The sequence below is a fragment of the Ambystoma mexicanum genome, chromosome 2p (assembly GCF_040938575.1).
Source record: "Ambystoma mexicanum isolate Mex_15411 chromosome 2p, UKY_AmexF1_1, whole genome shotgun sequence".
Taxonomy (NCBI): domain Eukaryota; kingdom Metazoa; phylum Chordata; class Amphibia; order Caudata; family Ambystomatidae; genus Ambystoma; species Ambystoma mexicanum.
Genome location: NC_090923.1, coordinates 1,079,208,101 through 1,079,223,091, shown reverse-complemented (window position 1 = coordinate 1,079,223,091; position 14,991 = coordinate 1,079,208,101). Strand labels below are relative to the sequence as shown.

The 14,991-nt window shown below is 47.1% G+C and overlaps 1 protein-coding gene across 1 annotated transcript in view; it reads right to left on the bottom strand.

Moving 5' to 3' along the window:
* The window catches only part of PYGM (glycogen phosphorylase, muscle associated), a 311,215-nt gene that overhangs the window by 37,754 nt on the left and 258,470 nt on the right, over positions 1-14,991 (bottom strand). The window contains exon 12 of the mRNA XM_069645036.1: positions 13,689-13,803. Within this exon, the coding sequence (XP_069501137.1) occupies positions 13,689-13,803 (115 nt within the window). The remainder of the gene's footprint in view (positions 1-13,688; positions 13,804-14,991) is intronic.

The following is a 14,991-nucleotide window of genomic DNA, read 5'->3' as shown; positions in this document are numbered from 1 at the left end:
TTTGGCTTTGCTAATGGAGAAGCTAAAAAAACACCAGCGTACAAAGCTGACACAGGGAAGGGAAGAACATGATGCATTTGGCCACTTATAGGAAAGTCTCTTATCCACCCCTTTTGTGTATGCCAGACTTTAGCAAACCTTTATTGCTTCCAACAAGTGCTTCAAAGTTGGGCTTGGGAGCAGTGTTACCTCAAATCTATGTCAGCAGTTATTTTGGCATGCATTATATTTGATAGGGTTCATTATTTTAATGCCATGTACACTTGTTTGTTTGCCAGTGTATTTTATGGGGCCAACGGGAACCTATTTTTTAGGTTCCGAAATCACCTTTTATGCTTTTGAGATGGATAAACATAGGTATTGTAGACGCACTGCGTTTTGGTCTATTGAAAAAGATAGTCCACATACAAGCGGATCGTCTTCTCTATTAGTAAAGCAAGGATTTCGTCAGGACATAAAGAAGGTATTTGTAGTAGAAAATTCATCTTCCAACCCCATAATTCACACTCTTCAGTGAGCCGGACTATCTTTTTCAATAGGCCGAAACGCAGTGTGTCGACAACACCTATGTTTATCTATTGTTCCTTTCAAATCGAAACTAAGGTCACAATCAACGAGCACCTTTCAGAGACAGTGCTGGGTATCTCAAGGAAAAGAGGAATAGGGAATTTAAAAAAGGATATACCCAATTAATATACATGTGGGATAGGTGTATCACTACTATTAAACAGCAAAAAATTCCCTTAGTCATCTATCATTCACTTGACCATACTAGTTTTTCTTCCTTGCTATACGGTTCTGTAAGACACTGCTCCGAACAGGAAGTCCCAATTTTAAGCAGAACTTTGATCACAATGGACACAACGGTATGAACATTATGGCAGAATATTGTACTCCAAATATGAACTAATCCAGATTGAATTAAATGATGTGTGATGAATTTTCTTTTTTATACGTAGGATATGTTTTACCTGTGTGAAATAATTTTTTGAAATTTTTGTGTATAGACAACTAAGGAAATGTTGATAGAATGATTAAAATATGTTACAGTAAAGTGCTCTATGAGAGCCTAAATAGTCAATGACTATTGGTGTCATATGGATTGATAAGTAATAGTCAAAAACAACAGGAGCAAGTTTGTGGTTCATTTTGCTTTTCTCAAGACCCACAAGGCATACATTAGTTTTCAAAAATTGATTAACAGCGTGCGTCAATTAAAATGTTCGAGTCATCCACCAGGGGGCGCTGAGATGTTCTAAAGCATCTCCGCTCGTCTCCCCAGCAGGGCGCTAATCGAGGGACCTGAGACCCCCCCCCACCCCCCCCCCCCCCGACACCCCCGGAGCGGGACATCCACCCCCCCCCCCCCCCAGTACGAAGGTGCAGAGCACCCCCGGCTCAAACCCGAGCCTCGGGGGTGAAACGGAGCCAGAGTTATAGACCCGCGAATCTAGAGGGCGCAAGGCCCCTCCCCCCTGCGGCTCCGCGGATCGCAGCGGCGAGCCCGGGCCCAGGGAAGGCCTACAGAGACCCAGGCGACCGAGGCCGCGGGCACCTGCCTCGGCCAGACGACTGTCGGCGGCGGTGAAACGGCCCGGGAGGAGGACCCAGGAGCGGGAGAAGGAGGCATCGCAGCAGATTGTGGAAAACTCCCAACGGGGAGGCAGGAACGGAGCAGCACCCCAGGAGTGCGCAGACTCCTGCGAGCCCGTGCGGGGCGCATAAACAGGACCCAACCCCAGGCCGATTGGAACGGGAGAGGCCCCCCGAGGTAAGGAGACCCAACCCGGGGCTGGGCACCCGCCGGGGGAAATAAGACTCAAAAGGGGGAAGGAGGAGAGAAACCAGGTGAAGCCCACACAAGCCCCGGAAGCACCCTGAGCCGAAGTGGTGCACTGGGCCCAACCGAGGGCATATACCCCCCAGAAGCGCTGCATAAAGACAGGCCGAGGGGCCTAAGACCCCTTCCCCGCCCCCCCTCTCCCTGTTCTAACACTCCAGGCCACGGCCCCAACTGCAGTGAAATACGAGGGGAAAATCCGAGAAGGGGAGACTCCCGCCCACGATAAGGGATTTGCTAGCGGCGCTGTCCCCCCCATAACCGAATCTCCGCCCTCGGCCTCAGAACTACCAGGGGCCCCCACCTCCCCCAGGATGCAAAGGGGTTAAGCAGGCCCCGCTGGCCACGAATACTTGGTGGCGGCCTCAGGGGAGCAAGTGTGCTCAAGGAAGGCCTATGAACTGGAGGGAATCGCTACAGAGGTTTCGGCGCCCGTTCCCCGAGCCCCCCACAGCCCCTGGAATGGCGGCCCAAACGCAACAAGAAGCGGCAGATGCAAACGCGGTCTCCAGCGGAATGGCGGCCCTTCTGGATGAAATTAGAGGATTCCGCGCAGATATTACCCTTAGGCTGGACACCCTAGACAAAAAGGTGGACAATCTAGATGACAGGGTGCAGGCATTGGAGAATAATACTGCCTCGAATGGCATTTTCGAGACACAATTTGACATGCGCCTATCGGAGCTGGAGAGAAGAGAAGAGAAATGTTCTTTAAAAATGGATGATTTGGAAAATAGGGAACGGCGCTGCAACCTACGCTTCTTGGGCTTCCCGGAACAAGATGGTGAAACTCAGGCAGACATTGTCAAGGCCGTTAACGCGGTGGTGGGAGTGCTTTTTGACGGGGCTAATACCAACGAACCCACTATTGACAGGGCCCACAGAGCGGGGGCAGCCTCCAGAGGCCCCAGATCCGTCTTAGTCCGCTTCCACTATTTCTCCGAGAAAAGCAGGATCCTCGAGCTCGCTCGCAAGAAGGGCCCGGTGGAATGGGAAGGGGCCCAGATTTTGGTATATCAAGACTTGTCGGCCTTCACTCTGGCGAGACGCCGCCTTTGTTCCCCTCTGACAAAAATGCTCCAAGCCAAGGGAGTCCGATACAGGTGGGGGTATCCATTTTCTCTTTCTTTCGAGTTCGAGGGATATAAATATGCCCTGATCACCGAAGATGACATCCATAGAGTGACGGGTGAACTCCTAGATAGTTCGGGTTTGGAACCGGGGGACCGCGATTGGGAGCGCATCCCGATGGGCCCAAAAGGGAACAATGCTCCGAAGGAGAGGCGCAGGGTGCGAGGCCAAAGGAAATTCAGGAGAGTGGCCCCAACGTCGCCGGACCTTCAGAATGGCTGAAACGAGCCAGTGGAGTCCGACGAATAATTCATCTAATGACGCTGCAAAGGGGGGGATGTTGTTATGTTTCACGTTTTGTATTGTTCCCGAAGAAGGGGGGGGGCTCAAATGGGCGTTTATGAAGAGGTAACGAGCCCGGAGGGGGGAGACATGGTTGGCCTGTTGTGTGACCTTGGGACGATGCCTCAACACAACCAGGCGATCTGGGGGGAGGAGGGTGGGGGTAGAGAAGAGGGGAAGTTGGGTTGTTGGGGAAATAGTTATAGTACGCCAAGGCTTGGGGACTTGACCACACCCCGGGGGCTGTCACTAGCCCTCTGTGAGGTGCTGAAGCAATTTGGGAATTACGACACTTGCATCTTTGAAATTGGAGTTATGAGCCTCAAAACGCGTCCTAATGGATGATTCAATCCAATCCTTGTTAGTGGGGTCTTTAAATGTACGGGGGCTCAACTCACCTACCAAGAGGTCGCTACTTATGCGGGAATTTATGAGGATGAGACTACAATTCCTCTTTGTGCAGGAGACCCACTGGGTTCGGGGGAAGGAGCCCAAACTCAAGGCTAAAAACATAGATCAGGTGTTCTCTGCCTCTATCCAGTCTAAGAAGAGGGGAGTGGCTCTGCTGGTGTCCCCCGGGGCTCACTTTGGGTTTAAAGCGTCTAAAGCTGACCCTGAGGGCCGGTACCTCATGGTAAAGGGGGATGTGCGGGGACGTTTGTTCACCTTGGTCTGCATATACGCCCCAAACGAATTACAGGACATCTTCTGGGAAAGCATGAAGGCGACAATAGTGGCTTTCGCGGAGGGTACCCTCCTGGTGGGAGGGGATTTTAATATGGCGTTGTGTCCCGAGAGGGATAGGAAATCCGTGAACCCTTGCCCCAACATCCGTTTTCATAAAAAAATGGCATCAACCTTTCAGAAAGTGAATGGGGACTTGGGGTTGTGCGACACGAGTATACCCAAGGAAGGGCTAAACCCTGGCTACACTTTTTACTCTAAGCCTCATGATGTTTTCTCGCGTATAGACTACATTCTGGTAGACTCATCTATGCAGGGGGAGGTCGCCGGCGCAGGGGTGGAAACCGTCCCCTGGACGGACCATGATCTGGTTAAGATTAGGATTGGCCTCCCCCCTGCCCCGGCGGCCGGATCCCGTTGGAGTTGTAACGACCTCCTTCTACATGACAAGGAGACACGCCGAACCCTTCTGACAGCCATAGAAGACTATTTCTCCCTCAACGACAACGGGGAGGTGGGCACCAAGGGAGTGTGGGAGGTGTTTAAGGCAACTATTAGAGGTACCCTGATTGGCATTGGTGCGGGAAAAAAAAGGGAGAGGGACCGGGAAGAGAAAGATCTGAAAACCAAGATAGAGGCCATACAACCGGGTGGTAAACTGAAAACACAGATGTTTCCCGGGCAGTGGGAAGAATTGCAGAGGCTGCGCACCAGGTTGGCTGACCTGCAAGTAGGGCAAATGGAAAGGAAGCTCTCATTTTTGAAACAAAAATATATGGAAAAGGGGGAAAAGGCCGCTAAGATTCTGGCCTGGAGACTCCGCGAACTTAGGAATAGCAGGAGAGTGAATTCAATCCGCTCCGCGGATGGTAATTCGACTGCAAGGGATTCCAAGATAGCGGAACAATTTAGGCTATATTATGAAAAATTATATTGCTCAGAATACAAGGGTGATGGGTTGGACATTGATAGATTTCTAGATTTCCTCCCTGTCCCGGGCCTACTACCAGACAAAGCTGACACTCTGGAAATCCCCATTTCCCCGGAAGAAGTAATCGACGCTATCTCCTCCTTAAAGAGTAGCACTGCCCCGGGGGACGACGGCTTCTCAGTTAAATTTTATAAGACCTATAGATCCACGCTCGCCCCCTTTCTGGCCAAGCTGTTCAACTTTGCACTTAGCCAAGGGTCTCTCCCACCCACGATGATGTCAGCCCTAATAGTGGTCTTACCTAAAGAGGGCAAAGACCCAGCTTTATGCCAATCATATCGCCCCATTTCGCTCCTAAACACTGATGTTAAAATATTGGCCAAACTTCTGGCGAGCAGATTGGCAAAACTCCTCCCTACCCTGGTACATGGGGATCAAGTGGGTTTTATCCCGGGGGGTCAAGGGTCAGATAACATAAGAAAAACCCTCGACCTTATGCACGAGGCATCCGAACAGGGAGTGGAGGGGTACCTCCTTTCACTTGACTCAGAAAAGGCCTTCGACCGTGTCGAATGGCCTTACATGATCAAGGTTCTTCGGAAGATGGGATTGGGAGTTAATTTTTGCGGGTGGGTCGCAGCACTGTACAACTCGCCCTCGGCGAGAGTATTAGTTAACGGGGGTACATCTGAGCCCTTTTCCCTCTCCAGGGGCACCCGGCAAGGATGTCCCCTGTCGCCCCTCCTATATGCCTTGGCCATGGAGCCCCTTGCCATAGCGGTTAGGAACGACCCGGAAGTCATGGGAATACGGTGTGGCGAGTGTGAATTTAAGCTCTCCCTATTCGCAGACGACATACTTGGTTACCTGACCAGCATTCAAAAGTCCCTACCGAGACTGTTTGAGCTCATACACTCTTTTCGGGGCTGAGAATAAACACATCCAAATCGAGCATCATGCCCATGGGCCTGGGGGAACAAGATATCGGGAACAATACCGATATTCAGGGGGTTAGAATCGAGCGAGAATCCACAAGATACTTGGGCACCATCATCCCCAGAGATCTGTCAAAACTATACCAGTGCAATTTCCCTGGAATCCTCGCCCGGGTCAGTAGCGATCTCAAAAGATGGGCTCCTCTTACACTCTCCTGGCTCGGACGCATGGTTACGGTTAAGATGAATATCCTACCACGCCTTCTCTATCTCTTCTCTGCACTCCCTATCGTGGTACCCGAGGCCTTCTTCGAGGTGCTCCAGTCCCGTGTCCTGCACTTCATCTGGAATGGCAAAAGGCCCAGGATCAAAACTTCCACCCTGACCCTCCCGAAATCCCATGGTGGCTTTGGACTCCCCGATTTTAGGCTTTACTACAAAGCAGCTCAGCTTAGGGTGTTGTTGGAGCACATGCGGGACGACATGCGTACGTACTGGACGTATGTCGAAGACACTCATGCTCACCCAAAAAAGGTCAGAGACTATCTCTGGGCCTCCCCCAGGTCTCTCCCCCTACAGCTCAGGACACATCCCACCTTAGCAGTCCTTTGGGCGCTGTGGAAACCCAGTAAAGCTAACAAAGTGTTAACTACCTGGCCTTCTCCGCTGTCATCGCTCTGGGGCCCGCCCATCGACCTGGGCATGAGGGGCTTCCGGGACACCCAGGCCTGGTCTGACATGGGCCTGGAAAGAGTCTCCCAGCTTTTACGAGAAGAGGGCTTCATTGAATACGACAACTTAACGGAGGCTCTGGTGGATAGGCCCCCCTCAGTTTTTGAATTCCTGCAGTTGAAAGGGATACTTACCCAACCACGGTGGTCCGAGCTGCTTAGTCACCCCCTCACCCCATTCGAACTTATTCTGGCCAAAAGTACATCACGTAAGGGTTCGCTGTCTAGGTTCTACAGTGTACTGATTACATCGGACCTAGAGGGCAGACAACCCTTCAAGCACATATGGGAAGAGAGGATGGGAATGTCACTGGATGATCACACCTGGAGGGCGGTCTTTAACTGCATCTTCACGGGCTCCCTATACACAGCAGCTATGGAACATAACTTTAAAATCCTTCACTCATGGCATCGCCCCCCGGCTTTGTTGTCTAGGATGTTCCGGGACGTTTCCCCTTTCTGCCCTAGAGGGTGCCACCAACGGGGAACCTGGTTTCATATGTGGTGGAGTTGCCCGTCCATACAGGTTTATTGGACGGAACTACTTAGCTGGATCAAAGATATTGAAGGTTATGGTCCATCATTGCACCCGCTGGAAATTCTATTGGGCTCCCCCTTGCCTGAGTCGGAGGTGAATGCCTTCCCCAAGGTCATTGGTGCCATGTTGCGGGCAGGGAGGTTGGCACTCGCGCAAAAATGGAAGAGTGCCCTGGCTCCCTCTAAAGAGGAATGGCTCTGCAAACTCAGGGTGATTTTCAGCTACGAAAAACTCACTGCAATAGCAAATGATACTATGACTGATTTAATCCATGATTGGACAGCAGTGCTGCTGCATGACGACTGTAATTCAATGTGATTATAGAGGGGCGATTGAACAAATGTTCGCACTGCACAGGTCCCCACACTCCTCAGAGGTTTGGTCTTACCTTGGCCTAACCGCTTCGTGGTCTTACCCCACTGTTTCAAGGATCACTTTTTACTATTGTGTGCTATGCAAGTGTTCTCCCTTATGCTTAAAGTAGTTGCATCTTCTCTGAACTTGGCAGGTTAACTGTTGGGGGGGAGGGGTCGGGAGGGGGCAAGAGGGGTTGGGAGTTTGGGTAGCAGGGGGGGGGGGAATCAGAAAATGTTACTGACAATGTGTTTTTCATTTTTTTAACTCTTTTTGCTAGTTGGATAGGCCGTGTGGCCCTCCCTGTCGTGTATGTTGTCAATAAATATAATTTAAAAAAAATAAAATGTTCGAGTAGCAAACAAACCCATTTGCTTAGCGTTGTTGTACTAATATTTTTAATGTCACCAGAAGTTATTTATACCCAAGACATAAAATGAGCATAAATACAGCATGTATTTGTACCGCTAAAGTAAGACAGTGAGATGAGCCAGGGTTTGCAAATTCTTTAAAAATTCCACAAGACCTGCAGGTCGAGTAACTTAGTTTACCCACTCAACACAAGAGAAATTCACTAGACCCTTGGCAACAAATAACACATTTAAATGCACTTTCTGTAAAATGGCATATGTCACCACTTTGTTTGGCACAATGCTGCCTCTCAGAGGCCAGCCATTAAAAGTGAAACTTTTATTGCAAACAAAGTAAATATTAAATAAAGGTTTCAAACATCCCGTGCAAATGGTACTCGCCCATCACAAAATGTACCCAACTATGCGAGTGGGTGAGTAGTCTTGCAAACCCTGGATGAGTGTCTGTAAAATGTGAAAGTTTACCTTCATGAATGGTCACAAATAAATAGACCTGGTAAAAGGGCTCTGAAAACAGTTTGGCCCGCTCTCTCCCGCAGGTTCAAATATAAAATGCAATCCTAATCAGAGCAAAGCGAGCCCTGGAGGCTTATTACACCGCATGGTATTGCAGAAGATCTGAAATGTACAGTCTGGATGGAACTATTACTTTGTGTAAACCCCTAGTAAGCTTTGTGTATTCATTATGCAAGAGGAAAGAAAGTAAGAGACTAAGCAAAGTGGATGGCGTAGCAGGCAGAATACTGGGCAAACTAGGTGACTATTGTAGTTTGCACCCATGTCACTTTCAGGGTATCTGGTATAAATCAACAGGGTGGTAAGAGAGAATCTAAAGGAGTAATCAATCGCTCATGGGTTAAAATCCATTTGCACAGATGTATGCACCCAGAAAGTAAGAGAACTGTTTGCCATCAAAAGCACGTGGCAGTGTCATCATGTACATTTTCAAAAAAAGTGTTCACTCGTCAATTTGATGCATCTTCCCCAACAAAATAATATAGTTGACACTATGAAATTAAGATACACTAACCTAAATGTTATGTTAAAAAATGGGGAAAATGCAGTGTTTTTTTACAGTAGCAATACTGTAATTATGCATTATACAACAACTGAAATGTCAGGACTATCTTTTAAAAAAAATATAAAAGTTAACACATACTAGGCTTTGCAAGGCATGATATAGTTAGTTTAACACAAGTATCAAACTGATTACATCTGGTTTGAAATTATTTGGAAAACAAATATTAATCTTGCCCAGCATATCCAACCAGTCCTAGTACTGCTGCACTCTTTCTCCATTAGCCCCTTTGAACTTGCAGTGAAAAGAGGGTAGAGAGCCCTGCGGGCAAGAGAGGGACATAGGGTGAGCTGTATTTCTATTGACTTGGGAAACTTAAATAGCTTAATGTGCTACACAAAGGTCAACTTAATTAGCAAACCTACAGAATTGAATAGCAAATTGCTATGCAAGAATGCTTTTGTTGTGTCTTGCCTCCTCATGTTGAAGCTCTACTGGGAAGTTCCGTCTTCCCCCTGTGGAATCAGACAAGGACTCTGCTATGGTCCCTTGACTTGTGGGAAAATCGTGCCACTCATTTCTTCCCTCCCCTGGCCTACGACTACCATCGAGGACCCCCATAGAAACCGAGGCAAAGGTAACCAGAAAGAACATTGGGTCTTAGGCTACTTTAACTAAAGCAAAGCAGGCAAGAACCAATAAAAAAAACTGTTAGCACCTTGAGTGGCATGTTGACCTGATGTCACTGTGCGATCTTCACAGCCCCCAAATAGTTCTTTCTTGGCCCAATGTTCTGAAGATGCTGCATGTGCTCCATTCTTCATTTGTCATTGTGTGCATCACTCACAGAAAATCATCCTTCTCTAAAGAAAGTAGTCCATCACAGAAGACCTCCTCATGGCACCAGGAACTACACATTCCCTTCCTCATGTAAATATAGAATAAACACATTGAAACGTAGCTAGACAAAAAGGTTAGTTCATTACACAGCGGCCCAAAGGACAACTTTGGCGATTGCCTTGCATTGGTGTCTAGAGTCATCTGTTTGCTGTCAAAAACGCACAAACGTTATAGGAATTTTTCCTACAGAGCAACATTGGCCTACACAAAACGTTGGGCCTACTAAAACATTGGACGTAAACAACCATTGCCAACTGCCAAAATCTAGCACTTACCAGCTGATAAAACAAAGTTCCAGGAATGCCTCAGGACACCCCATTGGGTACAAATAAGTATTCCACTCACCAGAGACGTCTACAAGAGTGGCTGACTCACCTACAACATGCTCTTAAAGGTGCATTTGACTTTCTTGACTGCAACAGAAATGCCAGTAATGAATACCCTCTTGAGAGGGGGGCTTTGGCTGCTCGAACCCAAAGCTTAGCTAGATCAGCCAGAGTGGCAATTTCGTGGCTTGAATAAAAGTCTGAAAATTCCTCCCGACATAGCTCCGCAACTGGGTGTATTGTTCAGACTGCACGTGGGCCTCAAATCTAAATCCATCGGCATGCATTGTGTAGGCCGACCAGCGTTTTTTCCCCCATCGAGTTTTAAGTGTCTTGAGATGGACTTTGGCAAGCTTGGCATTTGCTCTCCCCATGATGCTGTTGGAAGAAACAGATGCACACCCTATCCAGGGGAAACGGGGTTACAGAATGGGTGCAATTTAAATAACATGCGTCACCATGAAGCCAATACACCAAAAAAAAGGAGTTGAAATTGACAAAAAGTTAAGATTCATTTTGTATTTTACCTGCTCCGGCCGTCACCGAAAAACGTGACCAATCCCTGCATTAAAGGGTTTGAAGTCATCTGTCTTTTCTCTGCTCCGTAACCAAAAACAATGGTACAACTTTTTTTTTTAAACCCGGGGAGGGCGTCTGCTACAAGGAGCTTTGTGGTTAGCATCTACACATCGTACATGGATTCTATCACTGCCCCCAGTCGCTGCCTAAATTAAAGTATTTTTTTTTATTTATTTGTTTTAATCAAATAAATGATTTTTACAAAACGTTATCTGTAGTAATAGGTTGCCTTTCAAGTTTGTTTAATATTGACTGGATATCGATCGCAAACAGAAAAATATCACAGAGTAACAAAATCAACGCCGGAATGGAGGTGGCGCCTAAAATTAGAACAAATTAAAGGAAATCATGATGACGTGATTCTAAATAGAGGATCTGTGCTAACCCTGTTCCACTACGTTCCCAACGTGAGGGCAATAACAACTGAAGACCTGAACATCGTGGACCCATGCCATAAAAATGGCAGAGCAATAACCTATCTACATATTTCATCTAAAACGGCCAAAGAGTTACTAAGCAAAGAGGCGGACAAATTGCTTAGATTGGGATACGATCTCACGGAACAGAAAGAAAATAGACAAACTTCCCAATCTGAAACACGAGTCGTATCACCCTCAGAGCCCTCACGGTCTCATCAAGTAAACAGGGAAACGAGAAAGACCCAAAAGAGCCACACGAGAGAATTAGAAAAGCTAGATATAACGCCGCTTCTCCCCCTCCATCCAGGGCTCGTACTGATTGGGCCTCCGAGCTAGACCTGGATCTCACAGATCAGCAGTGGGAGAAGATGTGTTCTCTCACTAACAAGGTGTCCCTAAACTTCCGTTACCGCACCATACAATATAAATTACTCAACCGGTTATATTACACTCCAGGTAGAATCTCGAGGTTTGCCCGCTCTGATCCTAGACTGTGCCCCCGCTGCGGTGCGGAGGGTGCCGACCACCTGCATATGTTCTGGGACTGCCCGGAGCTGGTGACATTTTGGAGTAAAATCATAGAGACACTGTCCGCAATCACTGATACTGTTGTTGACCCAGATCCAATGGGGGTTCTGTTTGGGGTGTGGCGGACTGGGGGGGCTGGAGACACTGTTAGGTTCCTAAATGTGAGCTGTGTCATAGCCAAGAAATGTGTTTTACAAAACTGGAAAAACCCTTCTCCCCCTACATTCCAAAAGTGGTTAAATTTGCTTACGTGGTCCCGAAACTGCGAGGAGGAGTTTCTGTGTATGCTCCCAGTACGTTCTCGACCTCGTAACATATGGTCGGCCTTCAACAGTTACTTGCTCAATTCAAATGACACTTCTTCAACGGATGAATCCTCCTAGTCCCTCAGTCAGAGACTCCGTGTTTCGGCCACCTGTGATATGCTCCTCCCTTTTTTTACTGTCGCCGCATCTTTGCTAATGTGTTCTGTATGTGTATGTACAAGCCACAACTTTATTCATATGCCTCTGATGTGTCTGTTTGTGTTTGCCTCTGCCAGCAAAAATAAAAGTCTAAAAAAAAAAAAAAAGAAAAGCTAGATATAAGAGCAAACAAGGCCACTACACAACGGGCAAAGAAAATACCCACAACCCCTGTTCTCCTAGAAAAAAACATCAGTCATGAAGTCCAACTTGCTCCTTCTGACGAAAAGACCAGAATAAAACCTCTGTCTGTCTCGGGTCTCTGGGCCTGGCTGCCTAAAGCCCTTATAGCAAAAAAAAAAAAAACAAATAGCAATTCAAGCCCCGACTCCACGGCAACAGGGCTCTTCGAACACCTTTATTGCATAACATAAGACTCGGTTCCTGGAACACCAGGGGCTTCCAGCATTTAACAGTCACAGGAGATGTCAACCTGGGTGACTTCGACATCTTATGTCTACAAGAAACATGGCTTGTGAAACAACCTTCACTGGACGGCTATGAAATAATCCTGGTTCCGGCGAAAAAAAAATTAAAGTATTTGTAAAAGGTGCACAGGTTGAAAAAAGAAAAAGGGGGTTCTCCCAAATAAATTATTAATTCTCCACCCAACTGAAATATAAAACAGAAAGTGGTCAATTTAAGAGCCCACCAAGTGTATAACATGTGTTATTGAAGAGTTATTTGGCATGCCCTCCTAACAGCATAATGGACCTCTTCATTTAATCTCCACACATTTCCCCTGTTTTATAACAAACTCACCCAACAGCACTACAGCCCCAAATACTAACTCGGGCAAAAAACGCCATTTTCTTTAAATCAAGAAAGGTCACCCATCGACCACTGTGGTAATCACTGACCTAACTTGAGTATTTGACGAATGGTTCCAAATATCTCCAATTGACCACATGCACACCAAAGGGTATTTTTGCTTCGATTCTCTTACTTAATTTGAAATTCTTTAACACTTTGCACTTTTCTCCTCCCCCTCCCCTGCACTTGCGCAATCTCAATGTCACCTGGCCTACTAAGATCGCGGTCCATCTTCCCTTTGGTTCCCCCTCCCTTGCCTCGTAGCACCCTGAAACACCTGTGTATGGGCGTGTTATAAATGCCATATCATATATCATTAATACAAAAATAGTTCAGTGTAAATAAAGATCTGCAAAAAGTCAGCTAGCATTCAAGGATATGTGTTGAACACAGTCATTGACTGCTCCTTCCGGTCACGAGCGCAACCAAAAGAACTCTGAAGTAATGTGGTTTTCAGGCTCACCAACGACGCTGGAGTCAGGAGGTGAGTGTAGGTATGTTTATTCCCGACTGGGAGCACAGGTAAGTTAGCTGATTGAAATACTGGGACATCCAGCACAGCCAGCACAGCAACTCCAACTGTCACTGTAGGAACCCATAGAACTCATTCACACAAACACTCCAGGTTCAATGTGACATCACCATCCTGCATCCACACACAGATGCCCATTACAACGAACTCCAATCATTCCACCTACTGGCGGTCAGTGGCACCACTTACAAACCATCTCCTAAGGTACAGCCATCCACACACCTCTCCACTATCAGCCACTTGAGGCTTTGCTCCCCCCTAGCCGCCCGCCCCCACCGCCCCCCCAGTTAGGGAAGTGTTATAGAGTCTCACCTCAGCAATGACCTCTGCAAGGCCCGGGTTGCACAGCACCAGCCAGCGCCGTGGGGTGATCCCATTGGTCTTGTTTTGGAACTTTTCCGGTTCCATTTCATAGAAATCCTTAAACCTATTGAGAGAAGAAAAGCATGAAAAAAAGGAAAATTGAATAATCGCCATATTCCAAAAAAGGGAAAATGCAGCAAATCTAGCGAAACCCAGGTGAGTTTATTTTTTGTTAGGCGCTTATACAATAAGAAAATACGGTTTCAAAGCACCCATGTTTGAAAGCGGATTCAGTATGGAGGGCTGAAAAGGGCTGGAGAAATAGTTCCCGATTTTAGGGGCAGCCAATCTAGCAAACGCAGAGAACACCAAACTGGAAAGGAAAGAATGTAAGATGTCTGCATTTTTTAAATGATCTGTTTCGCTGTGAGGTATCACTCTCCAGACCCACTGTGAGATAAGAGGACTCCAGTGCATGTTAACCAGTTTCATGTTTTTACAAAATAGACTTGAAAACACTCCTATTTATTGAAATCTTCTAACATCTGTAATGTATCCGCTTTTCCTCCTAAGTATCAATTTCATCTTTCTTTCCACTTAATCGGCTACAATCGTTTCTCTGTGAAGTACACTAACATCTCATTGAGGTATGTTTGACTGTATACACACAAAAAAAATCCATACATGGCGGATAAGCCATACAACGACAAAAAGATGGCACTGACCCCCTAAAATGGACTGTTCACAACTTTAATACTGGAAAACATCTAAAACGATTAAAAACACCTCTAGAAACTCTGGCTGTTTGAACAAGCTAAATGTCGTTTCGGGTCGTTCCATTGGGAGGGTGTAGATCTTGCTGGGCAGAGCTGTGCGAAGCAGAGGTCATAAGAATACACAGAAGCTGACGACCATGGTGAATGCAATGCATGTAGGCTATTGCAGGCACATCCCCGCCCTTTCATGGTCTATGATGGACAAAGGGGTGGGGGCGTGTTAATCTGGGGATGATGACGGGACAAGGACTATCGGCACAACTGTCATTCTGACGAGTGACTTCGTTTTATTCCCCAGCTCCGACACACCGGAAGATTTTAAAAGCACACGGGTCCGCTCATTGCAGAAAGCTGCACTTTTACATATAACAATTTTAATCAAAAGGTTTGGTCCGGTGGGCTCCTCGAGCTAGCTGCAGGGCTGAAATCCCCCCAAAAAGTGTGGGGGTGGGTGGAGTGACTATGCAGTGAGAAGTGACATCACAGGCAGCGAACATACATTGAAAGAAACAAGCATATCATTTTAGCATGTCTGT